Source organism: Seriola aureovittata, chromosome 18 (assembly GCF_021018895.1).
Source record: "Seriola aureovittata isolate HTS-2021-v1 ecotype China chromosome 18, ASM2101889v1, whole genome shotgun sequence".
NCBI lineage: Eukaryota > Metazoa > Chordata > Actinopteri > Carangiformes > Carangidae > Seriola > Seriola aureovittata.
In genome coordinates, this window is record NC_079381.1 from 19,112,932 (window position 1) to 19,139,496 (window position 26,565).

Sequence of the window (26,565 nt, forward strand, 5' to 3'; positions counted from 1 at the left end):
CCGGGGCGCCTCCCACCCTCTGAACGGAGCTGAGCCGCTGGAGTAGAGACGTACACAGCGGAGTTTGGTCCATCTCTGCCCGCAGCTTGCTAACCTCGCTGCAAGGCCACTGCGGGAAGATGGCGACGGAAAAACCGAAACATGAAGGAAGAGTTAAAATTGGACATTACATTCTCGGAGACACGCTCGGAGTTGGGACGTTTGGAAAGGTTAAAGGTATGTCTGACTGTCTTGACGTTTGTGCATCCTGCCAAGTGAAAAAATGGTGGCAATGGGAGCTGTTAGCCTAGCTGCTAATTTAGCCTGCTATCGAGGCTAAGTTGTCGCAACGCCAGGAAGGTAGCACACTTGTTGTCCCCTTAGTTAGTCCCAACTTGTTTTGGCTAACATGACGTTTTTGGGATGGAGCTGCAATTGCTCGAGACGGCTTTATAATGCAGGATTTATGACACGGGCTGCTATTTAGTCACAGATATTACAGTTAGCGTCGGTTGCGTTGTGAGCTAGCCAGAGAGCCACAAGTCGCCTGTCAAGACAGACACCGGGAAGTAAACCCTCTTGACTGGCGTTCGCGCTAGCTGAGTCTTTTCTCTCTTTTTTTTTTTTTTTTTTTAAATATAGTATATGTAAATTCTGCAGCTTGGCATTACAACTGGCCTCAACTCTTCCTCCATTTAAGTTGCATTTCCCATCATATAGAGGCGACAGTATTGCTTTTAGGTGTGTTGGGAGGGAGTTGGGCAAACCCAGCCGAATCTACGCCCAGTGTTTTGAGTCCAGAGGGCGGTACAGTTAGTCTGTCAATATACAGCTTAGCTTGTACACGTATTGGACTAAAATACCTGTTGGGGTTCAGAAAACGGCTATGATTTTTTTTATCACATTGTCTTTTTACTGCGTCTCATTATTAACGATTATTAGGATCGTTGAAAGACTAAGACCTCCTCTCCCTAGGCAGCTTTCTGCTCCATCATAGTGCCCTTTGTCTCCAAGGAACATATAAATTAGTCTTAATATGCCCAAGTGAAACAACAGACAAGCAGTACCCCCTCCAAAATAAACAACATAAAAACTCGTAGCTTTGTTTACAGTCAGTTAATTCCCAGTGAGTCATCTCTGCTCTCAGTTTTTTTGTTGTTGTTGAAAGGAAGAGAACCACAAAGCACTGGAGTTTTTGCTCTGTGATTATCGGTCTTGATTTCTTGAGACTTGGTTAATAGTTTACTACCAGCACAACTGGCAAATCAATAGCAGCTGTTTACAAACTCCCATGTGCAAGTGTGCTGTCTTCCCACCATGCATTCAGATGTTATCGTTTGTTTCTCTGTAGGGTAGGTTTGTACTGATATGTTTTGGTTATGTTTGCATACTTTTGCCCTGGCTGCCACTGTTGCTGTGCTGGGTAACATCAGCTACGCTTATTTACACTTTAACTGAAGGATTATATCTTTTGTTATAGAAACCCCTCCAGAAGCCACAGGCTAAACAATGTCTAAAAGATAAAAACAAGTGGTCCTGAACTTAACATTTCGTGGTCTTGTGTGTGAGGTTACAGCTGCATAGATATATCAGTGTTTAGCAGATGCAGAAGCAGTATCTTCTTACACTTAACGCTGCTATAATCATATTTTATATCAACAGCAGATCAAATGACTACTTGTATGTGAAAAGGGCCACTTGTAGTGACAAACCTACAGAGAATTATGACTTAACTTGTATAGTTCTTCTCATCTCTACAGTGTTTAGTGTCTTTTAGCACATTTTACTGTTTAGGTTCACTGATTGGTTATCCTAGCATCATTTCCAGGTACAACTGGCAGCTTTTTCCAGACAAAAACTTTGATAAAAGCATTGGATGCTTTCTATCAAGTTCTAAATGGCAAACTGACAAAGTTAGCAGCTAGCTAGTGAACATAGTGAAATAGTGTGTACCTTTTTACATTCATTTTGACTTGAGCCAAATATTAGACTTACATTCATCATAACAGAAACAGGACTCTGAATGAATGCTAATGTTGCTCCGTGTAAAGCAACTGTTTGCTAACAAGTTCACAATATCAACTCTGTAAGGTGATGATATGTCAAATGTTTTGTGTACAGCCTGTTTATGTTGCCCCTAAGTGTCCAAACAAATCAGTTAATGAATGTTTTTTTTATTTCCTGAAAAGTTGATATTTTAATGATGCAAGTTTTTTTTTTTTGCTCATAGTTACAATAGTTTTGCATTATTCTATTATTCTCTTCTTCAATTGTGGTATTTGTTATCTTTTATACATCGTGGGTTGTAATTGGTGTGCTCTCATTCTTTTTATCCTGTAGTGGGCCAACATGAGCTGACCAAGCACCAAGTGGCAGTAAAGATCTTGAACAGGCAGAAGATCCGCAGTTTGGATGTGGTGGGAAAGATTCGTCGGGAGATCCAGAATCTCAAGCTTTTCAGGCATCCTCACATAATTAAACTGTAAGTCCTAGATTACACCCTGCTCGCTGCTCTATAATCCCCCTGCCACCACATTAATGCCACCCACTGAGCTATTTCCAGGCTTTAATGGTGTGTTTTATAATAAATCCATCTAGGACAATATCTGTCTGACCCAGTCTCCTCTTCCATCAGTCCTCTGCCCATTCTATGTTATTACTTGTTTTGTTTATCCCCTCTGTTGACCTTTCATTTCAATGTACAAAAGTGCTTTGTCATTGTCTTCTGTCATGCCTTGCTGTCTGAGTTCAGTAATCACTGAATGTGTGTTCACTATATATTTGCATGGGTATGTATAGTGCAGTTGTTTTTCAGCAGAAAGTAATTGTCACTTTCGATCCAAACACATTATCTGTCATTTTTCAAATTGTTTGTAGTATTGTTGATGACATCTGCATGTGTTGATGTAGTTAGATAAGTAGCTGAAAAATTTAGAATGAGTCATTGTTTAAATTTAAATGTATAAACTGAGTGGCCAGTGTAGTACACTGTTGTTGCTTTAATGCACAGGTGCATCAAGCAGCGACAGTAACCACTTTTAGCCTAAAAAACACTCCATTTGGTAACATAAAAATGTTGTGATGGTACACTGTCGAAGAAGATCATTGATCTAAAAATATAGTTTGAAAATTGCGGAGGTATGTCCTGCCTGTATGTGAATGGCCACAGGCTGCAAGGCCACAGTTAAAGGGTCATTATACTGGACCAGCAGGTGTGGCTAATTTCCTGAAATACCAGCTGCATGTCATGCATGCACAAGAATGTAAACACTGTTTTGTGTGTGTGTGTGTGTGTGTGTGTGTGTGTGTGTGTGTGTGTGTGTGTGTGTGTGTGTGTGTGTGTGTGTGTGTGTGTGTGTGTTTGAGAGAGTGAGAGATAGAGATGCCATCTTGAAAAGGGTGCACAAACATTGAGACAGAGTGATCAGCATAGTGTTTCTAATCTGAATCATATCTAGTTAAGGCAAATGTTAAGGCAAATGTACACAGTACTACTTCATCTTGTTTGCAGAATGTTTTAACAACTGTGACACATGAGGTGAGCAGTTAGTCACCATCCGTCACATCTGCTGAAACTTTGGTAATTTAAACGTTGAGATGCATTTGTTCCTGTGGATGTATCAGAACCATTATTGCTTTTACTTTCAGACAAACGTGGCGTTTTTGTGATTGATGGACTGATGCTGGTGGAGTGAAGATAAAACAGTCAAAATGTTTTCCTACAGTATATTGAAGGAACTATTTCTAACTGTTCTCTGCTGCCAAACATGGTTTCTTGCTGGGAAAGGGTGGTGATGGTCGCTTGCCAAGAGCTTCAGCCACCATTGCGTTTATACAAGAGGTTAATACAAGAGGTTATAATATGCCCACTGGGCAGCATTACATCTTCAGAGCAGAGTGGATGAAATGGTCAGGCCGGACTGGGGCTTGCTGGTTTGCATGCTAACTAAACAAGTGTTAAAACTGGCATTGTTTTCCACCACTGAAGACAGGTCTTTGTGAGTAAAGTTTGACACCTAACTCTCACTTTGCTGTTACTGTGCTACTGTTCATTATTTTAAAACTTTTGGATTCAGAGTTGCAGTGTGGTTTCTGTCAGGCTGACAGGAATTTCATTTGTCCTGGTAGTTTATTCTGCTGCTTGATGTTAAAAATGATAATCATGGTGAGAAATGTGGCTCATGTGCAAGTGTATCCACACTGCCATTGTAGTGTAAATAGATGTAGGTGTGATAGGTGCCAGTGTGGATGCTAACTTGCAAGAATTTCTCACTTTGCCTTGGACTGAAAGGATAGACAGTAAAAAAACAAATGTAGTTTATTTTATTTGGACCGAAGCAAGTAAGTGAAGGTTAGTTCACAGTCAGCAGATGGGTTTAATAGTAATTTAGTGCTTCAGTTCATGCCACATATCACAGTCCTGTGGTCTTTCTCTGATTGCTTAGTGCATACCAGAGTTTGATTAACAGATTTCACAAACCTACCAAACCAAATGGGCAAACAAACCAGAGTTTTTTGCCCAAATAATAATAATGAATGAAAGTGCAGGCTCTTCCTGGACTGGGTTGAAAAGTTGAGACTATCTTGCTTCTGTGATCATGCATTGCTTTTAGGGATGAGATTTCTATTTAAATGTTAATGACATTTTAAGCATCTTTTATGAACATTTATATAATATTGAGCAACGGATGCGCATGCATGAGATGATGCAATAAAAGACAAGTTTGTAAAGTTTATTATACAATGCTTTTATGACAGGAGTATTTCGGTAATATCTAGGCAGTAAATACCAATATATTATCTTTTGTCCTATTGTTAAGCTCTGCCATTTTGCCAGAGATCGAGCCACTCCTGCCATGGGTAAAAATGGGTTTTGTATTGGTTTTATTGAGTCATTGGGAACAAATCACATGTCCTCTGTCCACTTATGATGTTATTACAATATTCCACAGTTAAATCCAGGAAATTGAATAGCAAACATTCATATTATTTCTTTGGTTTTCTTTGCTATGTGTTTCTTTGATAAAACAATAATTTTAAAACTATAACAATCTATGTTTGTGTAATATGAACTACTTGATGATCCCAATGATTCCATCTTTGTGCACACTACTACAGGTATCAGGTTATCAGCACCCCCACAGATATCTTCATGGTGATGGAGTATGTCTCAGGAGGAGAGCTCTTTGATTACATCTGCAAAAATGGAAAGGTAATACAATGATACTGGAAAATAGCTTATAGTCTGGTATAATTATGTCCCACATTTTCTTTCACTCTTTCCGTCTTGTCATATGTAGCGGATGTTGTATATTTCATACTCAGTGAGGGGACCAGAGGATAGAAATGCATTATGTGCTTGGTGTTACTGCCAGCCTTTGGTGCAGATGCAGTAATTTATGAGCTGTGTGAACCAAAAACCAACAGCAATAGGAGAAGATATCAAAACACAACAAGTGCTGCTTAGTCAGCTGTGATGTGCTAACTGAGTGTCAGAGAAGATCACACCTAACAGATAATTTCTGCTTTTGCAGTTGGATGAAAAGGAGAGTCGCCGGCTGTTCCAGCAGATTATTTCAGCAGTAGACTATTGCCACAGACACATGGTGGTTCACCGAGACCTCAAGCCTGAAAATGTGCTGCTTGATGCCCATATGAATGCCAAGATCGCTGACTTTGGTAAGTGTGTCTCAGTCCTAAGCCGAGGAGTCTTAGCAGGTGACATTATTATAATACGAAACATAGGGACACAGTAGTACAGGGCTTTGCTCAGGAGCTCTAAATTAAATGTAGCAGGTGGCGTTTGTGACGTCTAATCGGGCTGTGGAGCAGTGTTTTTTTATGTATGGGTCTGACTTATAGCTAATAATCATGGATTTAAACAATCTATGTTCCAAAAATCTGATTTTCAAACATTGTTTGAGGAGGGAAGTACATTAGACGTATTTGTTACACCTTAAGGAATACACACAGTGAATGTAAACCTAACTGTGTTTCTTTACAAGAAAACTCAGCAGGTTAGCCTTAGGCCTAAATCTTGCTAAGCACATACGCAGAACTAGTTTTCAAACTCAGTATTTCACCTTAGGTTACTTAAGTTAGGTTATGTAGGTTACTAAAGTGCTGCATGTTGTTGCGTCTTACCTTAAGCTAATCCACTTGAGCATACCTTTTCCTAATTCTTTTGAATGTTTAGTGAATCGTATGTATCTTTTATTGGATCCATTTACTATATTTTATCACTGCTCTGTGTTATTTCTCCGTGACTCATTTCTGTTTTTGATGTGAGAGAAAAAGGCAGAACCTCCTTGCTGGGAGGCTGAGCTTGAACTGCAGTGACCGGACCACAGAAGTTGTGGGAACATAGTGAACATAGTGGGAATAGCATTAATTCTACTTAATCATTTAGCAAATAGGACTAAATAAATTCTTAATCTGTGTAGCTTCACGTTACAGTGACTCAAAGATTAGTTGTACTGTCAGCAGTAGGATTAGGTGGAGCACTTGTCCTCATGACATCAGAATACCTCCAATTTTTACTTTGAAATGACAGATAAATGTTCAAGTAAGGGAACAGCTATAAATATACATAAATACACGTTTGTTCTCTAACAGGTTTGTCAAACATGATGTCAGACGGAGAGTTCCTGCGAACAAGCTGTGGTTCTCCAAACTATGCTGCTCCTGAGGTCATCTCAGGAAGGTAACGTCACTCTTTTCATAGATATAGATATAGGTATCCCCTTATGCTATAGGACACATTGCTGAATTAACAAAACCTAGTAAAACTTTGTTTTCATGCTTATAGGCTTGTTTCTTTTTTTTGGTCCTCAGGTTATATGCTGGTCCAGAGGTGGATATCTGGAGCAGTGGGGTCATTCTCTATGCCTTGTTGTGTGGGACACTTCCCTTCGATGACGACCATGTGCCAACACTCTTTAAGAAGATCTGTGATGGGATCTTTTTCACGCCGCAGTATCTGAACCCTTCAGTAATAAGCCTCCTTAAACACATGCTGCAGGTGGACCCCATGAAAAGAGCCACTATCAAAGAGATCCGGTGAGCTGGCTGAGATTAATTACAAAGTCAAACTGCTGCTATGAACATCTTGTCTTTTTTGTCTTCATTATAGAGTAGGTTGTCTTTGTGAAGTGAATGTGTTAAACTCATATTATTGACTTGCATTCATGGTGTTTAGGATGTTAAAAGCAAAATTATGTCTCCCCCCACAGAGAGGATGACTGGTTCAAACAGGACCTGCCTAAATACTTGTTCCCCGAGGACCCCTCCTACAGCAACAACATGATTGACGATGAGGCCCTGAAGGAAGTATGTGAGAAGTTTGAGTGCACTGAGGAGGAGGTCCTGGCCTGCATATACAGTCGCAACCATCAGGACCCACTGGCCGTCGCCTACCACCTCATCATTGACAATCGTCGCATCATGAGTGAAGCCAAGGATTTCTACCTGGCGTCGAGCCCTCCCGACTCTTTTCTAGACGACCAGCACCTGACCTCATCTGGTGCAGCAGTGGCTGGCATCATCAAGCCCCACCCTGAGCGTGTACCCTTCCTCTTGGCGGAGACTCCTCCCAGGCCTCGGCACACACTGGACGAATTGAACCCCCAGAAGTCCAAGCACCAGGGTGTAAGAAGGGCCAAGTGGCACCTGGGTATCCGCAGTCAGAGTAGACCCAATGATATCATGTCGGAAGTGTGCCGTGCCATGAAACAGCTGGATTATGAGTGGAAGGTAAGGAAGAAACTAGGCATAAGATAGTGCTACTTTTGTAGTACTATTATCAGTAATTAAGTTGAGATCATGCTAATTTGTGAAATCAGAGTACTTAAAATAAGTAGCTTTATACAGTGATTTTTTTTTCTTCACTCTTCATAACTGTTTCAGGTTGTGAATCCATATTATTTACGTGTGAGAAGGAAGAATCCTATTACTGGGATGCAAACCAAGATGAGCCTTCAACTCTACCAGGTGGACAGTAGAACCTACCTCCTTGACTTCCGTAGCATAGACGGTAAGTTTAATTCCACAGTTCTGTATCAGTTCAATTTACTAAAATATGTGTGAAAAACACAGAAAGATGGATGATTTTGCTTTTTCAATAAACCTGAAATAGGTGTATTGGTCACACTGGACTCATACCACTGAAACAGTTTATAAGCTGTGAATACCGACATGACATTCTGGTAAGCCCTGAATGCAGCTCCTTGTATGTAGGTAGTGTTTACCTGGATTCTGTCCTGTGGTACACTGCGCCAGTGCAGACTTCATAAATGATTGACTCTGGGTTGAGGCTAGAGCTTTTGCGAACTCTGTGTAGGTGCCCAGCGGTACCTCAAAGGAAAATACGAGATAAGAGTGTTGTTACGTACCATTCATGTGCACAGGAATGCTGTGTACAGGGTATGAGACTAAATTTTGACTTCAGGCTATTGCAAAGTCAGCCATGTTTAGCTGAGGAATTTGAAAATAAAATCAAACGCTGATTGTGTAGAAAGGCAGAAAATATAACTTTTTTTTAATACAACATAGAATGAGAACTAATACCTTTTTCATAGCCATACTGTACCTCAAAGAATGACAGAAAAGCAGTACTGGCAATAAGGCCAACAATTATTTATTTCGTACATGAATCTATGTCAAACATTGTTACCAAACCTGTAGATACTCTAGGAATTGATCTGGACTCACATTTGACAGTTTATTTTGTATGTGAATAGTGTAGAAAACATGTTGTGTCTTGTATTACTTAGATGATATGTTGGAGACAAAATCTGGAACTGCTACCCCTCTCCGCTCTGGGTCTGTGGGCAACTACCGCACCACTATTAAGAACGATGTAGATGGGGCTGACGCTCCACCTACATCTAGCGTTGTGCACCCCACCAAGGCAGCAGAAGGCTCCTTAGCTTCGTCGTTGACCTCATCCATCGACTCAACGGGAGGGGGGGACAACGCGTCTGTCCCTCGACCAGGAAGCCACACCATCGAGTTCTTTGAGATGTGCGCAAATCTTATTAAACTACTTGCACGATAACTTGCAAAACAATCGCTAGCCTTTTTTCCTCTCCGAGTGTCTTTATAGCAATAAGCATGCAACCGATTCATGGCTCAATTCATCCCAGCTGAGGATGAAGTGATTGTCCCATGGCACTGATGCAGGTTGATGTTCCCTTAGCTTAAGGGATGTATACCGAGCTGACAGGGGATGTACGGGGTTATTGGAAAAGATGAATGACAAGCTACTTAATAGCTAGGACAGAACAACAATTAGGAAGGGGGGGGGGTTACAATATCTTGATCAATTTAATAGCAAATGTCCACATCCCACCTATACATATATGCGCAAGTGATTACACTGAATTTTCTGTACTGTAGCCAGTGAGCACTGCTTTCCAGTACAGAGATAAAGACCAAGTTTTTGCCTGCACAGAAGAAAGCCACACGTTAAGGGTTGGGTAGTTGGGTGGCAGAGGTATAGGATGCAGGAAGCACTTTTGCACAAGTTTCTTTTATTTCCTGCTGCTCTTGTTTTTCTCTTAGTGGGGATCAGAAAAGTAGTGCAGATGTATCGGGGTGCTGCACTGGCTATAACTAGGGTTGTCATGCCCATCACATTCATTGGACTACAAGAAGTGCAAATACCCCTGTATTTCTGTCTTGCGTCAGGGATAAAAGAATGCTTCATCAGATTTATGTTTGGTTTTCTTTTTTGTGAATCTGAGTTGTCAGAGACTAAATTTTCATGGTTTTGTCCTTGTTGTAAAAATTTGTTTGAATTTGTCTGTCCCCGACCTTTTTATATATAAAGACGTGAATATATTTATCAGTGCGTTAAGTGGACAGAGTGTTGGTTCTTTTGGAAATGGAATTGTTTTTTTTTTTTCTTTCTTGCATTAAGATCTATTGCTGGATGGTATATATTTTCCTTTTTTACTGTCTTGTTTTTAAATCAATATCAGTTTTGTTTCCTTCAATCACAATTATTCTGATACTTGATTGTCTTTCCAGATAAATATAGCCTGCTTTTACCATTTAAGACATTTTGCCATGAGGGTCAAAATCTAGAAATATCATTTCCAGTGTCACATATTAAAATGACAAGTTGATTTTGACTTTTTTGTTGTATTTTCTCTTTTTTTTTTTTTTTTTTTTTTTTTTAGATTAATGATGATAGGATTTGAGAATGATTACTGAGTGAAATGCCTTTTGCCTACATTCAATTCGTAAATGCCAATCCATCACAAGTGTATAGGCCTCAGGGCTCAATTTGAAAATGAGTAGTAGCAGTTACATGCAGTGCATGGACAGTGTCTATTGGCAGGTGAATACAACCAAAATATTGTCATTTTTAAATATGTTTGTTTTGATTGCCCACACATTCCCTTGAAGAATGGACCTTGAGAAAAAAGGTTCATGTTTGAACCTGAAACAGACTTGTGAGCTTGTAATTATTAAGTCCTGCTGGGTAGGTCGCAATTTTGAGAAATTAAAAAAAACATCACAAGCATTGAGACCATAACATGTGTGGCTGATTTATACTTGATAAAAATGTCAGACAGAACCTTATGCTTGCAATCTCACAATGTCTTTTGATATGTCTTTAATCATAAGTATGATGCGTCTCCCTCCATTTCCTGTCCAGTCTTAAAGTTTTAAGTGGTGTCTGTTGTTTGGCTGCCTTATCATTATCAGTACTGTTAATCTGTTTTTATGTCTGTAAATGTTGGAATTCAGTGCTGATCAGAATTATTGACACCTTTTTTTTGTTGCAATTTTAAGGGCAAGGGTCCACAAATGGTGTTGTCAGTGTTGTTCATTCACAATTTCTATTGGTTAAGAATTCACAGATGATTACTAAGTGTTGACATTACAGAAAAAAAGTAGAATTCTTAACTGCAAACTTTAAAATAAACATCTGATGTTCTTGCCAAACTAGTTTAGACCTCAGTGACTGCTACCAACTTTTTTAATAATGGTAATAGGAAAAACAAACCAAACTTAAATAGTAAATTGATTTCTCATTTCGTCATCATTTTTGTCTTTTGTAAATTAAACCAGGTGTTAAAGAACTTTGCATGATCTCATTATGATATCAGACAAGTTTTATTTTCTTTTTATTAAGAGGTGTCAACATTTGCTGAAGTCTGGGTTTCCAGTGTTTAGCTCTCCATAGCTTTAAAAATCTAAATATCTCATTTGTATAAACAATTTTACATTTCAGAGATATAATAGAACAAAAATTGCTAAGAGTGACAATAATTGTGATCATCTTGTCTCCTTGCTGTCCTGCAGGGTAGGCTTGGACTGAAAAATTTAGTTGATGTTTGACCTTTATGTCTCATTTTTAAACTAGAGTTTATGACATATAGTGATCATGTTAAAGAAACGCACACTATGGTCTTGGAAACATATTGTAAAACTAAACATTTTAGTTTTAAAGGGAAGTTGCAAGTTCTGAGTACAAAACTCGTCATGGCTTACATGACGAGTTTTGTGGGAAAGATGAATGTGTGAAACGGTGACCTTTTTGACAGCTTTTGGAGAAGTCTCTCAGTGGACTATTGGCAGGTAATTTCTGTCAGTCTATATGTTTGAACAGCTTCAAAGAAATATTGTTCTATTTTTGTTTGCTGTGTAAAGGGACCCTACCAGATTGACCAGTGTAAATCTGAATGGACAGTATTGAAATCATTTGTATACACAACTGCCTAATAAACTGCTAAATTGCACACAATTCTGCTGAAGCCTCTTTATGTTTCTATGTTTTGACAGATACAATGAAAAATTAACTAGAAATTTAGTGCCAATTTAATATTACAGCTGTGCAATAAAAACTATCAAGGAAACTGAATGTTACTCATTACATTTGTTTCCTTGTAAACAAATCAATCAATGTCAAACTGTAAAGAATATTACAGTTTGGCTGGTACATAAAATGTTAAATATTTCAAGAAATTGGCCACAGAGTAATCTCTGTACTGCCGTCTAGGGGGATAGTGTGAGCGTGACAATTTTGCAACATTGCATTATAGCAAAGACGTTTTCCTGAAAATAAAAAAAACTAACTGAACAAGCTTCAGATTCTCAACTTTGAAAATTAGGGTTGTGTTTCTTTAAGCGATAACGTAAACATTTCCAGTTTCCGGGTTATGCTGCATTCAGGTAATGTTGGTAGAATGGGCAGAAATTCATTCTGTTATTCCGGAGTGTCTACGCATTGTTCTGAGGCGGTTAGCCCGCCTGCTAACATAACTGTCATCCCAGATAAACAGCCGAAAATAGTGAAACAAGATACAAACAAGCAGTGTCGATTGAGTTCATATGAAATAAGATGAATGAATTGTGCAGTATTAAAGCTGGATTTCATATTTTGATGTAACTGCTATCGTTGGTGCGTCATTTTACCAACAGTTTGTTAACATGTCTGTAGCTAAGGTCACCACGTAGAAAACATCGCCGCTGGGACATTTTTGGGGGTATTCCTGATATCTCTGACTCAGAATTACAAGTCGGAGATTGATATGAACGTTTTCGCGACTCAGCTGCTCGTAATTACGATTTAACGATACGTCCTGAACGCGGCATCAAGGGTCAACAAATATGGCTAAGCATTAGCTGCCCATATCCCGTTCAGTCTTACTCACAGAAAGCTGAAAAAGTTTGTGCGTATACCTTTCTCCCTGCTGTCTTCAAATAACAATATATATCTGTTAGAGTCAAAATGAAATCATTTTTTTCTGCGCAAACATAATGACGTGTTAACGGTTAGAAATGACATGACAGTTTGTTATCCAGTTACCATAGCTAACGTTAGCTAGCGTTTAATGACAGGGTTGTTTTTGTTTATTGACAAGTCTTAGAGTTGTAGTTTTTAGATAACTAGCTATATGACATGTACGCAAACCAGATAAACGCCTAACTACAGAAGCCGTGCTAAAACTTTGTCGTACACTACTGGATGCGTAAGTAGCTGATGCAGATCACGCTACAATTTAGCCAGATTTGTAGTATTTCAAAATAAAAGTCTTTCAGCAAGATTTCCCCAGGACAAACTACATACTGTTTTCAGATGAAGCAGGATTTAAAGCGTGTGACCTCACATGTATCCGTACAGGATGGCTTCATTTGGCTGGAAGAGGAAAGCTGGTGAAAAGGTGTCAAAGACAGTGGTGCGGCAGTTTGAGGCTGAGGCGGAGAAGGCCGAAGATGATGGACCAGGTCAGGATGAGGAGGACGTGGACTGGTTGCACGCCATCAAACGACGGCGGGAGATCCTGCTGGAGGACTGTGCAGCAAAGAGCAGGAGGCTGAAAGATGAGGGTGCACTGCTGGCTGAAGAAGGCAGGTGAGGGAAGGTGCCTAAAGTCAGTCAGTCTTCTGTGCTTGTCGGCGACAGCTCTATAAATAACACACATACACGCACACACAGACATATTAACATCGGTTACTGGGACAGTTTTACAACTTCTTTGTTAAATCGCTTGTAAACAGAGATACACAGAACTATTAATTGGTGTCTGGGTGGCAGATTAGTGAGGACTTTTGCTGATTATATCTCATTGGAACCACAAGAACGGGATATTTGCATAGCTGTGGCTTTAACAAAACCGACCAGTGCTGAACAAACCAGCTTTATGTGTACACTATTATATCTTTTCAAAGACATTTTCATACACTCTGTGCCAGTTTTATACCAAGCAGGATTACAACTTCAATCTTATTTTATTCTATGATACTGGACTTCCTAACTGGTGTGTTGCTGGAGTATTAATGTGGACTAATAGATTGGATTGCAGGGTTTTAATTCCATCTTTGCTGGGTGCTCAGACATACGGTCCAGAGATGTATTTATCTACAGAGTAGTTAAAGCAGCTAAACTTTGCAAACAATGAGATGTGTCATCAGGTATTCTCCAGAGGAGGGCACCATTGCACAGAGCACACATATCTGTCTAACACAGCAAATAGATGACGTCTGACTTAGGTCCATCTACGCTTGAGGTTTTCTCTCTATTTTATTTAATGTCATTTCTGTGAATGTACAAGGTGAGATGTGTAATCATCTGGTCTTGTTTAGATTTGCATTTCAAAAAACAAAGAGATTTTCTTCTTTCTTCTTCTCAGGATGAGATCAGTTAATAATAATAATTTAAAAGAAAAACATTGTAGATTGTACATTGTAGAAGCTGCTCTTCAGGCCTGTGAATCTGTATTTAATGTTGTGTTGGAAAAATAAAAACATGGAGCAATTGAATAAAAGCTTTTCAAACAGAAAGTGATTAAAAGGAAATATTTAAATATTAGTAAACAACACATTGCTGCTAAAGTTTATTCAAGGACCCTCTGAAGTAAACTCTTGTGAAGAGTTTATGTTATGCTGAATGATGATAAACAATACTTTTATCTCAGGTGATATTTCTGTGCTTTTGAATTTTAGAAAGTCATCTATCACTCAATTGAGCGTCACATTGTGTGACACGGGCAGAAAAATTATTCAGTTGTTTTTGTATTTTTTAATAGACACCAATGTTCATCCTTCAGGAACTTTTACCTGATATTTCCTCCATGATAAGTGACCTTTTAAGCCAAATAGCAATCGCTTTGTGAAACCCCTTAGTCCACAACATGTAATGTTGTTGCCCTTAGTGACGACCTGTAATTGTATTTGCGAGGAGAAAGTGGATTTTGCCGGGGAAATGATGTCTTGCTGCTGCATAATGGCTGTTCAGAGGTTTGAGATGGTGTCTGGTCGGGTGATGTGAGCCAGGAGTTTTTTCCTCCTCTAACAGCATTGACCTGTGATGTCAGTTTATCATTACCATTGTTTAGATGTTTCTGATGTAAGTGTAAGTACCTGTTTGTGATCAGAGTGTCCTCTTGCGCTTTATATGACTTTTGGCTGTTTTTCTGCATTTATGAGGTCAACCGATATTGTTTAATCGTAATTTATCACAGTTTGGCAAAGTTTCCTGCACTCCCACAATTATTAATGTTTTACCAACCATGGTCAATGTTTAAATGGATTTGGCGGTGTAATTTATAACCTTACTTGACATCTGGCTTCTTAAACAGTGCAGAAATATATGATACCACAAACAAACTAATCTTCGTTCTGTACTGCACACCAAAATATTTAAAAAATATCGCCTATTGATGTCATGCACAGTAGACTCTTAATAAGGATGACAGACTGCCCTGTCATATTTGCATATGCATGAATGGACTGGTTGACACTTTCATTGAGAAAATTAAACTAAAACAAAAACCCATTGTCTATCTGGCTGGTTGAATGGTTGAAAAAACGAAAGCAAAAAGATTTATAAGATATAGACTGCACATTCACTTGTAAATACATGTATATTCGAGGTCACAAATTGTTGCCTACTTTTGAAATTAGAGTTGAAAGCTCATTCGGAGTCTTTAGACTTCAGAACATTTGCAATGTCGCGTCACAAAGACTCTGGCAAGGCTCAACAGGCATTTGCAGGTTGTACAAAAGGTGGTTGACAGTTTTCATCTTTACATCTGGGACACAAAAAAACATGGCAATTGTTTTGGAAACATCATCCCATTCCTTAAAAAGATAGAGGTGAAAAAATAGGCTGTGCAGTTGTAGAGCTGTGCCTCACATTTTATCATGAATGGCTATTTTTTTTTTGGATGTGTGGGAGTTTTATGAGGCAGCTTTTCACATCATCATCCAAATACTCCACATAGTTTGCTGATTTATCTGGCTTCCAGCTGCCATGCTGAGTCAGTTCTGTAATCTGGCATTCAAAGGCTGTTTCTAATCCTCAGCATCTTCTGAAGGCTTATTTTTTTTCTGTTTCCTGGTTTAGATTAGCCTGTTAGTTTACTGGTTTATTATTGTTATTGTAACCATGTGTTGGGGATGTTTCCTTCTTTTGGACAGCGGTGTGTGAAGTGATCATAATGTCCCAATACTCTCTTTTTTCAGCAGAAAAACATGCTTGAGTCTGTTTCATATTTGTTCACTCTATCTTCAAACTAAACATGAGAATGCACTTACATCTTGCAAATAATTGTAGTCTATCTTTCAAACTTTTGTTATTTCCCTCTCTCTCTCTCTCTCTCTCCCTCCTCTCTTTCCAGTCTTTGACGTATGTACAGAGTAGAGGCGTCATTTTTAAGTCCCTGGCTACATGTGGTGTATTGCTTATTGCTTAATTTCCTCACGTGATTTTGCAGTGTCATTTGCTTCATCTGTTGGTAAGATTTCTTCACTGCTCTGTTTCCATTTCCTCACCCTGCCTGACTGTTCTGTCGGGCTTGATCCTGGTTCTGGCTTTAATCTTAATTCAGATCTAATTGTTAATGGTCTCATTGTATTATATTTAAATTGCTGTTGAAGTTTCCGGATGTCCGTCTCAATAATGCTACAAAAGATGCAGACATAACAGGCGTATTGTCAAAACCAGGATTTCGTCTCGTAATCTTTCCAAATCTTCATCTTGATCAGGAAATGATTCTTGAGTCAATATTGACTTGAGAAGGATGGGGGCTGTTAGAATGAGCAGGAACATAGTCATGAGTCCATTCAGAGTATTAAAACGGGGACTACCTGTTTGTCGTAAACCTAAACAATTTTGAACCCATGTAAAAAAATCTATGCAAAACAGATTAGCAGATTTACAGCGGTGATGCTTGGAGTGAGGCTGCAGTGACGTTCAGTGTAAGTCCTGCCCAAATTTCATGCAAATCCTGTTTGTTTTTCTGCCTGCATGCATGCCTGAGAAGGAGCTGGTAGCCAATTTCAGTGCCTCACTAGTTTGGATAAGAAACTGGCTACTGACTGATGCTATTACCCACAGTAGACCTGTGTGTGTGTGTGTGTGTGTGTGTGTGTGTGTGTGTGTGTGTGTGTGTGTGTGTGTGTGTGTGTTTAACCTGCAGCAGCCTTTGTGTACTCTGTGCTGCCATTCTGTCAGTTAGGTGAACAGGTGTTGTGCAGTACATTGGGAGCTTTATAGCTTCAAGAAGCCCATGTAGCATATATGTGAAATTACTATAATGCAGAAAAAGCATGGGAAGACTGATAGTAAACATTAACTGAAACATTACTCAGCTATATTTAATAAAAGTCCACTAATCTCAGCTTTTGAGAAGTTGTACGCAAGAATGGAAATACATGATCGGTGCAATCATATGAGTGACATGTCTTACAAGTAACAGCACAAAGTAGCAGGGAAAACATCTTCACGTTATCCACTGAACAAACATGTGGCCTTATGTTAGGTTACACAACATATATCAAATCTCTGGGTGGAGACAATTAAACTGGGTATCCAGTTTCACTTTATGTGTTTGTCTATTTGAGGCAGTCATTAGCGTTGCACAGAATTAAAACTCACCCAAAGTCAATACAGGGACATGATTAACTCAATGTAGTGCAGCATGTCCATGCAGGGCGTTGATAGCTTTGGGTAACTTTAAATTGTAGCATTATAACATTCATAGATTATAAATAGTTCACGTGTGTTGCTATTTAGTAGTGCATCACACTGCGCACCCGTACCTGTTTTAGCCAGGTTATGGTTTCATTTTGTTTAATTAATCCCTCAGTTTTCTCAGGAGCATTTGAATCATAATGTGTGTCTGAACTGTGTGTGTTTTCTTTAGGCACTGGGAAGCCATTAAGAAGTGGGACGAGGCCATTCATCTGACTCCAGATAACCCAATACTGTATGAGATGAAGTCTCAGGTAAAATATAAACTTACATTTTATTATTTGCTTATTTCCTCACCATGCTCATCATATCTACTACTCCTGTTCTTTAAAGGATAGGTTCATATTATTTTTTCAAGTCTGTCTTAGAGGAGTACCCCACTGATTGAGCATTGTACTCCTATAGCACACAACATTGTTGGACACATGATGGATGGATTGGGGGGGGGGGGGGTCAAAATCAATGAAGTAGAACCAGAAATTTTTTTTAGTTGTCAAAATGTTGTACCTACAGTATATTATCCGTAATGCAACTTGACCACCGGCTGGGGATGCAAATTTCAAGCAATTTCCTTAATTGATTAATCAGCCACTTTAACAGTCAATAGTTGGTTAATCATTAACAACATATGAAATACCGGGGTCATTTTCCATATTGAAATAGTTTTTTAACCACTGATGTGACTTATGTTTGCTGCACAAAATTAAACAATACAAAACAATGGCTTCATTTACACTGCGAAGCTTCTACTCCTGTCTGTCGGATTAAGATAAACATGTCAAAACCTGTCTTTTAAGCAGCCAGTCTTTGGGTAATGTGGTTAAAATGGACTATGACCACATCGCTGATACATAGTATGTTTCTCAGTATGATACATTTCAGCAGCTGCTTTCAGAGTTTGGGGGTGTAGTTTTACATCTGTATATCTTACAGGGGTTTTGTGTTTAGAATATACCAAAGAAATCATAGCCAACAGTTTTGCATATGCACTTTTAGTGTGTGTATGTTATTCTTATCAGCCATCATGGCTATATATACCTTCTTTCCCTTGTCCCTGTGGTATGCTTTTAAGTGACATGGTGATATCAGCACAGGGATGACACTACTGAAAGTCTGCAGTACGTTTCCAACAGCTTTAATGTTTTGGCTTTTTAGCTCCATTTCCTTCACTTTCACTTCCTCTTCCTTTTAGGGTGATACTTTCGTGTATTAGAGTCTTTTTTGTCTCCTATTCTGCTGTCATTCCTCAACTGCTACGTCTCCTTTTATTCTAAAAGCCTCTTTGAGAAAATATTTCCCATATATGTGGGAAGAGCGGAGAAGCCGGAGGAGTTAGTCAGACGAACAGAGCTCTCTCCATTATTTCTTATTCATTTACTTCAACTAACACAATAACATTGCTCCTTATTGTCATAACCATTCACATCACAATGAGTATTGTATGCCTAATGTAACGTTATCCATTGTAGGATACTTGAGAAGGAAATCATTAGAGGAGCAGGTCTGGACAACACCACCACAAAGGTTTTTTGTTTTTTTTTGCCCCACGCCATGACCGACTTGAATAAGCGCAGCCTTCCTTTCTATTTGCTTAGATTAATCTCCAATGTGTGTAACTACAGCACATTTAACCTATTAGTGTCCATTATCAATGCTGATGTTATTCGCAATCATTAGGCTGAAAATAGCCTGGACCATCATATTCCCATTACTTGCTCAGATGACGAGGGTGGCTGCACTGACGCTGGCTATTTACTTCCCCTCATCACTTCCCTCCTATTTATGTCAATCAGCTTTTACCTAATGTGTTCAGCCCCCATGTCTGTCTATCTGTGCGTCTGTCACAGCGGACTGTAGTGTGCTCTGGAGGAAGTTGGCTCCATTGATAAAACTGTCACCACACCTGTCCCGGCTGTATGGATGATTTCAACCTGAAGGGAATCTTGCTGATAGTGAGAAGTGTTTCTTTATGTCATTAAAACTGTTGGAGATTTAGTAATGAAGTCATGAGGTCGACTGGTCCCGGAGGTAACTTGGTCTTTTACAATTAACATACAAGTTAATAGTGTAACAGCTCTCGTGCCGTCTTGCTTTTCAGTGTTGAGGCGGAGACATTTGTGCTATTAGTGGACCTGCCTGCGTATCAAACGGGCATTTACGCGATGAATTAAATTATTGTTGAAGTGTTACTGAGGATAGCACTGGTCATGTAAGAGACACTGCTCCTCATTCTCTTTTTTTCTGTGCTTTATTTGGTCGACAGTATTCAGGTATCTCACAAGAATATGTGATTAAAAAGATTCCCAGTATAGATGATACTCTGAAACCAACCAAATATTTTCTGATGTCACACTTTGACTCTAGCAGAGAGCTGCTCTGTCAGAAACTTGTACTTATCTACAAACACTGTATGATCTTCTGGCTGAGATAGCAGCAATACAGAGTTTTTCAGGCACTTATTTTACAGCCGCAGTCCCAGACAGAATGATTAGCATTAACAGTCTGAAAAGTTGTTTGACAGATTGCTATGCAGATGTATGCACATTGGAATTAGCTCTTGACAGCCCGTTTCCTACATGACAGCAAGGCAAAATTAAAAAGTGTCCCTATAAAAATTTCATGCATTAATCGACTTAATGTCTGAATAAAAGATGATTCGTGAGAGTCTGCAAGGTTGAAGAGGTTACTGAGTCCAGTGCAGCGCTGTTAAATGTGAGCACCGATAAGTAAATTACAGAGGGTAATCTTGTGATCATGACCGTGCAGTTGTTATATCCTGTGCTGTTCTATCAAACAGTGAATGAGTGAGTGAGGGCTGCAACTATAAATTATTTACATTACAGATTAATCTGTTGATTCATTTTTCAATTAATAGTTTGGTCTGTAACATGTAAAAAAGTAAAAAAAAAAAATGCCCTTCACAAGTGACTAAGGAAGAAATTCGTCCCATTACAAGTTTCCAGGATACACGGTGATTTCTAAAAATGTCTTAGTTTCAAATATTACTTCAACAATCGATTATCAGAATAAATTATAATTGTTTCAGTTCTAATTTTGTTTTGTTTGTCCAGATATTCAATTTCCATTGATATGAAAATAATAAAATGAAATAAAAAAACAGCAACAGCAGATATTCATATTTGAAATCTCATTTGACCTCAAAATAGAGAATGTAAGGGATTTTAGCTTGAAACAGTTAATTGATTCTTAAAACTGTTGCTAGTTCTTTTTCTGTTGATCGACTAATCAATTTATCAACTAAGTATTCTCTACACACCACATAAGGTTTTATAAAACTGGCAAATATTGACACATATTGTCATTATGAACATGGTTATAAAATATTGAATATTCTTTCTACCAATATTGCCCAACCCTATTTTTTTTTTTTCCAATATTTTTTTTTTACCATTTGCGATGTTTATTGGCTTATTTTGTATTCAGTTTAAGAATTGCAGCACAAGTTAGTAACTTTTTTAGTAAGAAACTCTTCTCATACAGAAAGAATACTAAGCTTTCATTGTTATAGCCCATCGGGTGGCTACATGCTGTGTACAGTCTCTACAGTTTGTCTCTTTGTTTGTTTTGCTTATATAAATTATATATCTGAAGTAGACTAGATGTTGTTATTTTTGCTTTATGTTCTTCCTTTGCAAACCAGCAGTATAGTATATAATGTAGAGGATATAACATTACTCTTCCATGAGAAGAACAGTTATTAAAGTCACACTAATGTAATCACTGTTTTAACAAAGGGAATTACCCTTGTTGTCCTTTGCGAAGGTAACTCCATGCTCACCACAGCCATCCGTGTCATGTGTCACCACAGGTACTGACCATTCTGCAGGAAGTGTTCCCAGCAGTGAAGGCTGCAGAGATGGCCGTCAAGTTCAGACCCCTGTGGTGGGAAGGCTGGCAGACTCTGGGCCGTGCCCAACTCAACCTGGGTGAGGTGGACCTGGTGAGTATGTCTGGTAATAAACAACAAATGACAAGAAACTAGGACACAGGGTGCTCGCAAAGACTAAAGGCTAAAGTAGTAGTCGGAAGAATTTAGTCAGAACAGGAGCCAGAACAGGAGGAGACATGATAGGAAGAAACATCAGAACCTAAAAAATCAGTCACATAACATTGTTTACTAATTACAGGTGATGTTGTATTAGGGAAGACTGAGGCTGTGTTCACTTTGGTGATTAAAACCAAGTACATTGTTTGGTTATAGTCAAAAAGGCGCTATTTTGCCTGAGCTAACACCAAAACTCATGCTGACACATACAGACTGTGAAAACAGATGCATAACAGTTGATGGCTTCTAGCTCAGTCTGTCACTAATGGCCTTCACTGGATTGGACTTTGCAATAAACTACACCTGTCTTTGTAGCCATCTATAAATCAATTGTGTCTTGGTTTTTGAAGAGCTGTTAAGATATGTCAGTTATTTCTGTTTACTACTTTTTGCAAACTCCCAGCTTCTAAGATGAAGTGGCTCCTTCAAAGCACGCCCAGGCGCCTGGGGCTTGGACGATTGCTTAAATTGCCCCAGAACACGCCGGGACCTGTGGGTGTGCGAAAAGCTTCGAATCACAGTTACACTGTTCATCCATTTAGAGCGAAGCAAATAAGGCTGAACACCTTTCAGCTAATGGCACTGTGTGTCGCTCCTACATGTCCTGGAGCGAGAGACCTGTCCTAGGGCACCAGAAACAACAATGGGAAGTGTTGAAAGTTACTTAAGATAAAACTAAACCAAATATAGACACACCTCCTTGTATAGTGAAGCTATTGGGAAGGAAGGGGGAAAAAAAACACGTCTATTTTTAGCGAGACTTGTTCGGTCGAGTTTTAGGGTTTTGTATGCATCAACATGTTTGAGTAGTGCTTGTTTGTGCAAATGTGAGTGCAGTGAATCCCCATTTTCTCTTTTCAATAGTGTCCTCTTTCCTTTGCCTTCTTTAATTTCTATTCCTCTCAGTCTCACTCAAGGAAAATGGAAAGTACCCAGAAAAAACAAACTGATAGCTTCTGGTTTTGTTTTGTGTCACTTCTCTTAGTGTTTTATAAAAATATTGGAAACTGACATTGACAACATTGCAGCATGACAGCTCTGTTGCCATTTATCTCCTTGTTATTATCATTACGTTCTTCTCCCTGAAGCCGGTTAATCTGCGTGCAGTGGAGTTTTGCCTGTTGATGGATTACTTTCACTCAGTGAGACTCTGGTCTGTTCAAGATGAAACTTGATATGTTTTTTTTGGGGGCACAGACGGTTTCATTTGTCAGGAATCTATTATGGTTCATCTGTCAAAGACTTTTTCAGTTGAACTTGACTGTGCAGGTTATTTATGTTACAGGTGGGGAATGTGAAGTTGCAAGCAATGTGAGATTCGTGTTAAGTAGTTAAATAAGAAACCAACCAAGTATTAGGTTCATACCAGTTTACCAGTTTCAAATTTATAAAGAAAATCCTTGGAACAGAAATTTATTACTAAATTATTTCTTTGCATTGTAGTAAAAACTTCATGTTTTGTTGAAGCTGTTGTTTGGGGCCAAGACAGGCAAATAAGATTAAAAAACCAGCGTTTGGTTTTGTTGTGGTCATTAAATGCTTGACATTTGATGCATCAGCATCACTTCTTCACCACAGGTTGGCCACAAGACTTTGTTCTTGGGCAGGCATTGGACTGGATGTGACTCATTGTATCTCTGGGAACAGGTGCAACCTGTGTTTCCCATACATTGAGTTAGTAATGGCAGCCTGCCACAATATCAACATTTACCGCCACATATTGTCTGTCAGTTTCCCCAGCCCTCCATTTGTTGTCAAACTGGGTGTGCAGATCATGCTGCATGCCAATCACAACCTGTAATCAACCCTCACCAACCCGACCCGAGTCATGAAGGTTGTTATTTGTTTCATACAATGTGAAGCAATCAGCTGTGTTTATTGTTCAGCTATTTATTTGTCACAGCATTCTTGGCAAATAAATTATTTGTAGTGCAGCATCTTATATATGGTGTTATCTTATAATTAATTAACTGAGCTTCTCTTCTCGTCTCTAGCTCTTCAGTTAACTTAAACTTAAATCTGATTCAGATGTGCAAAGTCAACAAAAAAAGAACCAGTTGGTAATTTACATGAACCTCCCATTAAATATTTTTCAACCACTCAACTTCTGAATATGCTTGACAGGTTTCAGGCACCTGTCAGAACTGACCCTTGAATTCATCAGTCACCTCAAATAGCAACAGATGGATTTATATCAGTTTCACAGTCAGCAAATCATCACAGCTTAAGGTTGATACCAGATCCCATAAACAATTGGAGGCCATTTGCATGTCTATTCAATGGGACAATAATTTTCAAATCGATGGTGGTACAGTCAGCGAAAAGATATGACTTCTTAATGAAGCATTAAATCTGCCTGCAATACTGCATGAAGACCATTATTTTCTTGCTTGTTGATGTGCTGATGATGCAGCTCACCTGATCATTCAGCTGCACAGATGTCAGTGTCTTACTGTTCATCTGTGAGAATTACGATGAACCCATAAACAGACCTGGAAGAGCTCGAGCTAACTGTTCAATATGTCAGAGGCTATAAACTCCTCTTTACTGACAGATTGAGTTCAGTGTTCCTGTATTTTCACCAGCCCTGAGATTGTGTGTTTGAATCCTGAGCTGATGTCGGCACTCTCCTTGCAGGCTGTGAGGTCTTTCCAGGTTGCAATCCACCTGTGCCCATCAGAGCGCACCCTGTGGCAAGAAGACCTGGCATGGGCATCGAGGTTAAAGAAGCAGAATTTAGCAACCAAGGAGAAGATTCGGGAAGAAGAGGAGACCAAAAACCAGATCCTTAATGCCCCTGAGCTGGAGCAGGACTATGATTTTGAGTCTGATGAGGTGCTTGCCGCCTGCGTTGCCGTTGCTGAGCGACAGACGCGCTATGAGGAGCTGAAGAGGACCACGGTGGTCATAGACTCTGAAGGGAATATAAAAAATGTTGTCACTGGGGAAGGAGGATCAGAGGACACAGCCACACCATCCGAGGAACAGTTTGTCAAAGCAAGAGGACTTTGAACTGGTCTCAGCAGGAATTTATCATCCTGGGTTCCATTTTTTAGGACTGAAATTGGATTATATCTGAAACCACTGTGAGTGTCTGAAGCTAGAACCTAATATTCAGAAGGAAACATGAGAACTGAGAAATTCTAGTGAACTAGTATGCAACAAGTTAAAGACAATTGTGTTTTGTGGTTTCAAATTTTCCATTGCTTTAATGTTGATTGTGTTAAATGTGCATGTAAAGTTTATGTGCATACACAAAGATTAAAGATATTTTAAAGTATATTCTGCCTCAATTAGTCACAATCAGTTGCAGAAAGCCAAGAAAATAGCTTGAGAGTCACATTTCAGTCAGTAAACATCACTGACCGAGAGGAATCTGCAAAGTGGCATCAAGATAATACTGTGAAGCTACAAACTTTAGCATCTTCTAGCTGTGTTTTGTCATGTGGAAGTTTATTATAGAATTACAAACTCGCACAATAACACTTAGCAAATTAGCTAATAGCTAATGTACTCTGGGATTACATTATAAATCTACAATCTGACACTAAAATAACAGACATTCACCAGACGATCTCTGTAGCTTTTAGTGAAGATGAAAACAGGTTTTCAAATAGGAAAACAATGACTCGAAATATTGTTGAAAATGCAATATGGCCAAGTGCAATATCCAAATAGTAGGAGCTGCAATTATTTAAGGAAGGTAAAATGTGTCACAACATGCCATTATAAATAAAGCACTGTGGTGCTAAAGAAAAGCTCCAGTCCACAAATCATGTTCTGCGTGATCTCCCATAATCTCCAATTGCAAAAAATTACCATTGCCACAAAAAACGCGACTCATCACAATCTCAATATTTGTCAGTATAAATGCAATACGATTTTTTGTTGCATATTGATCAGCCCTAATTTGGGGTTTAAATTTCTCATTTAGGATTATTCGTAAAATTTAGATTTAATTTGCATAAAACGTACAAATAAAGAAGGAAAACAAAAACTCCCATCACACGGTAATTATCCTGTAGACAAACAGGTGACAGGCTGCACATCAATGAAGAAACACAATCAAAGATTTCTGTCAAAGCCGTTTGCTTCTGTATTACATTAGATTAATTCATATTACAGAACTGAAAATCCTCCAGGATTTAGTTATATACAAAAATCCAAATCAAGACAAGGTGACTGTGTGTATAAGATGTATTTGTGAAACAGGTTGTTGCTTAAAAAGAGCTCACATGCTCAACAAATAGTCAAGGAGTGAATAAAGATAAATCAAATGTGTGACAGTTTGCTGTGTTTCCTGCATTTGTCTTTACTTGGTAACTATTTGAGTCTCGAGGTTCTCTTGTAGTTACACAGTATGTTTTCTAGAAATCAACTTGCAAGGTTATTTATCAAGATTTCTCCGAGATTGAACCACAGTTACCATTGTTATGTGTAAGCGATTAAGTAACAACGGTGAGAGTCTACAGCTGTGGTGGTAGCTCTGTGAGGCTCAGGTATTCAAGTTGAAACCAACACTTTCAGTCATATGGTGGTGCTACAGGAAAGGTCATCTGCTGGGGACCATCTGTGTCTGAACAAAATTTAGTGGCAGTCCCTCCAATATAATCACCAGAGCCCTGCTGATAGCACTTTTCAGAGCAAGGAAAGCATTCAAGTGAAAATGAAAGTTACTGTGACATTCCGTGTCGCCCATTACAGGAAATGCTAATACAAAATGCAGCTCTTCAGGCCAAGACAAATACATACATAATAGAGTAGATGCACGTGTGCTGCATATTGCACAAGTTTGCAAATCAGAGCCAATTTTGAGCAAAGGCTTATTTGTTGTCTTTAGAATAATAAGCAATAAAATTGAATCTAGAGAATAAATTTGAACATGCACAATGTTGGAAAAGAAATAGCAAAATAACATTATTAAAACAGTCTGGGTTTTGCTACTAGCAGCTACTTTACACTGAAACTCCCTAAGAAGATATGACGTTGAAGCTGAAGTAGGGAGGAAAACCACAAGCTTGAACTTCTGCAT

General features: G+C 38.9%; 2 protein-coding genes across 2 annotated transcripts; both read left to right on the forward strand.

The window, feature by feature from the left end:
- Window positions 1–18: 18 nt before the first annotated feature.
- Window positions 19–11,734, forward strand: prkaa1 (protein kinase, AMP-activated, alpha 1 catalytic subunit). Its single transcript, XM_056403953.1, has 9 exons — window positions 19–216; window positions 2,320–2,461; window positions 5,098–5,191; window positions 5,514–5,658; window positions 6,595–6,682; window positions 6,814–7,038; window positions 7,212–7,731; window positions 7,885–8,011; window positions 8,751–11,734. The coding sequence occupies exons 1-9, from the start codon at window positions 120–122 to the stop codon at window positions 9,032–9,034; spliced, it is 1,722 nt and encodes a 573-aa protein (XP_056259928.1). The 5' UTR covers window positions 19–119; the 3' UTR covers window positions 9,035–11,734.
- Window positions 11,735–12,553: 819 nt separating this feature from the next.
- Window positions 12,554–25,814, forward strand: ttc33 (tetratricopeptide repeat domain 33). The gene is made up of 5 exons (XM_056404371.1): window positions 12,554–12,662; window positions 13,115–13,345; window positions 17,640–17,721; window positions 21,297–21,428; window positions 24,171–25,814. Exons 2-5 carry the CDS (start codon window positions 13,116–13,118, stop codon window positions 24,543–24,545), a joined length of 819 nt encoding a protein of 272 aa, XP_056260346.1. The 5' UTR covers window positions 12,554–12,662; window position 13,115; the 3' UTR covers window positions 24,546–25,814.
- The last annotated feature ends 751 nt before the right edge of the window (window positions 25,815–26,565 follow it).